This window comes from Diadema setosum, chromosome 4 (genome assembly GCF_964275005.1).
Source record: "Diadema setosum chromosome 4, eeDiaSeto1, whole genome shotgun sequence".
In the NCBI taxonomy this organism is placed as follows: domain Eukaryota; kingdom Metazoa; phylum Echinodermata; class Echinoidea; order Diadematoida; family Diadematidae; genus Diadema; species Diadema setosum.
In genome coordinates, this window is record NC_092688.1 from 5,588,295 (window position 1) to 5,591,537 (window position 3,243).

General features: G+C 39.1%; 1 protein-coding gene across 1 annotated transcript; it reads right to left on the reverse strand.

The window, feature by feature from the left end:
• Positions 1–1,223: 1,223 nt before the first annotated feature.
• Positions 1,224–2,249, reverse strand: LOC140227427 (uncharacterized). Its single transcript, XM_072307832.1, has 2 exons — positions 2,049–2,249; positions 1,224–1,715 (listed from the first exon to the last, which is right to left on the reverse strand). Exons 1-2 carry the CDS (start codon positions 2,247–2,249, stop codon positions 1,224–1,226), a joined length of 693 nt encoding a protein of 230 aa, XP_072163933.1.
• Positions 2,250–3,243: the final 994 nt, after the last annotated feature.

Sequence of the window (3,243 nt, forward strand, 5' to 3'; positions counted from 1 at the left end):
TAACTTCTCTGTTTCACAGTGGTTGATATTTAAGCAAGCTTGTTTAGTTCTTCACGAGTTCACTGAAGTTCATATGCAAGTACGCCTACTAACATGTTGATAATGCATCCCATCCTGTATGAATTGAATATTGATATTCAATATTTTATCATTTGAACCTTTATTCAGTTCTTCTAATTCAATTCTTCGAATTCTTAAAATGTTAATCACCCTACATTTCAATTGAATGCAATCTAAGTTCTGCTGGGCAATGAAAACTAGAAGTACAAAACTGAGGAGCTTGATACAATTCGATGTGAGAATAAAAATGTAGATAAATTATGTGATTTGAATTACCACTGTCGGACTATGTGTGCTCATAATCGTGTAGTGTATTTCTTAGAGTACTGCTTGATTTTATTTATGTTTATAACAGTTTGTTTGTTTGTTTCAGTGTCTTTGCGTGCGTCTGTGTGTGTGTGTATGTGTTCGGTGTGTATGTGTTGTACACGTGTTCATCAATATCGTATCATAACACGCAGCTGTGTCTTCTTGGTATCAAATTTGTCAATATTTACCATCTGTATATTTTATCTATTCTCCCTCGTATTTCTCTGTCATTCCAGATTCCGTTTTCATCACTTCATTGTTGACCCAAAGTTAACTAAAAATTCTAGTCCCTCTCTCCAATTCATTAAGTTATTTGTGAAGGTAAGACCTAATGTCAATAAAGCATGAATAATGGCGAGCATTTACCCTTTTCTCAAAATGGAGCCCACTGTAACAACAAAAGAACGACACATACATAACTATACTATACATACACGCAAGCACACACGCATATAAGTAAACATTGTGTTACTTGGGTTACACAAAACACACACACACACACAGACTCAAACAAACAAACAAACAAACAAACAAACAAACAACCGTGAACAAATACAAAATCATTCAATACTCAAAAATACCACAGGAACAAGATAAGATGAAATGAATGAAATCTCAATGTCAAACCGTAATGTTTATTATTAAACATTGAAGATAAAGAAACAAAACAATATTGCTGAATTCATCGCGAGTGTCTGAGAAAAGAGGAAGAGTGTTCTGAAGTCGGAAACATTCTTGTTTACAAAATTGTCTGCAGGAAAGTGTCAAACAAACTTCTCAATATGAGAAATGATATACAGTATCACATTTCAGTCACTCCTATGAAAGTGCGGCATAGTGTAGCTTCACAGCATTCAGTGTGGAATGACGAAGACATAAGGATGACTAAACATGTAGAATGGCGACGGGCTGTGGTGGAGACTCCCTTCACGGTATGGCGATGGAAACGGAGAAGTCGGTCGGCTGCTTCGGGAGAGAAAGTCTACAGACATCAAGGGATTGGTGGCGCCCTGCTGCTTTCGATGAGATGTGGTCTGCTGCAAACTCATGATGTCACGCTCGTCGCTGATGCGGAAAGTCGACCAGGAACCCGGTGATCGGCTGCTACGAGACAGGAAATCGATTGACATCGGTGAGTCGTTGATGGCGAGCTTCTTGGGCGGCGGTGTGTTCTCCTGGTCGATGACGTCGCATTCGGTTGATCGCTTATGCTTTCCTCTAGATGAAGACTCCGGTCCCTCGATGTCGGTTGACCTGACGATCTGGTTGTGGCTGATGCCTGGTCGAGCAGAGAGGGAGTTGAGTGAAGCTCGACGAAGGCGTGAACGGCGATTCTGGAACCAGACCTGAAGACAAACAAAGAACAAATCTGACGTTAGCATTTTGCTTCATACACAAACATTTTTTTTAACATAAAACGTAACATGCTACTGCCAGAAAAAAAAAGTCAAAAATGTCATGCGACAAAGGACGTGCCATTCGTATTCTCGTTGCTGTGCTAGGGGAGTGTTTGAGTCTCAAATTTTTATTTAAATCAGGAATCCCATTTTAATAACAGTCGATGAAGTGAAAGCTTTAATTTGAAACCATCAATCTACATTCAGTAATATTACAAAAGTATTACAAGAGATAATCAACTTTACTTCATCATTTATCTTATACATCTTTGCTTTACATACTTGTATTCTGTCTTCATCGAGGCAGAGTGAGGCAGCCAGTTTCTCTCTAGAAACGATGTCGGGATATCGGTCGATATCGAATTCAGCCTTCAACCTCTCGAGCTGCCATTCGGTGAACATGGTCGGACGTCGACGACGAAGGCCTTTGGTAGGAACGGACGTCGAGACTTGAGGGAGAAGGGAGAGCAGTGAATCAGCCATACCTGATTGGGATTGGGTTTGTAAAGATATTGGTTTCTGGAAAAACGTTAAAGAAACAATTTAACTTCGAGACAGTCTGAACGAGTGTGGTGACTGTATCAAAGTATAGCATGTGACGCCTGCTTGTGATTCACTTGGGAAAAGATAAGTAAGAATTAGCAAAGCCGCGAATAATCGCTCTTACACACTACTGACAATTAAACAAAGACACGTTGATGATTGGTCCGATAAACCGGCCAATGAGATAGTTTCATGAGTGTGGATAGATATACATATCGGCCTGAAAATTACAAGCGAACCATTACCTTTTGTTTATCAACGGCCTGATTGTCGATCCGCTGCCGACAAACAAAACAATAGCCTCGCACAACCTTACCGTGTACAAGAAAGTTTTGCCGCTGTTCCGCATTTTGAAACTAAGGAACAATGGACTGTTCTTTTCATTTGTTGAAGGTCGATTATATCAGAGTCGATTAAAACCTTGTTGAACGATTTTTGGAATGATCATCCCGTCAGTGCTAAAGGTGACTGCAATTCGCCGCCGATGTATGCTTTAAACACCAATGATACATAAGCACAAACCTCATCCATACTAGCCATTTATATTACTCTTTGCCGGTAACGGCTTTTAGTTGATAATGTTACTGACAGTTAATACTAAATTTACCTTTGACCTTTCGAAATTATTTAATTGAATCGATTATAATAAATATGTGCAACATCAGCGAAAGTGATTATGGTATATCAGTATCGAGTCTGACTCGGTAGAGGTGTAACACGGCTAATTTAGCCTATTGGTAATCAATCTTTCAATGTTACATCACATCAAATATTTGTCAAGAACGAAATAAAGTTTCAAGCTGCATGTATCTAGGTTGACGCTGGTAAATACAGTCAAAATCAAACATACATAGTAGTGAAAAAAAAAACACAAGAAAACATTCACAGGGAAGGGGGTACGATGCAGAAATTTCTAAATTGAATGCACAGGAAA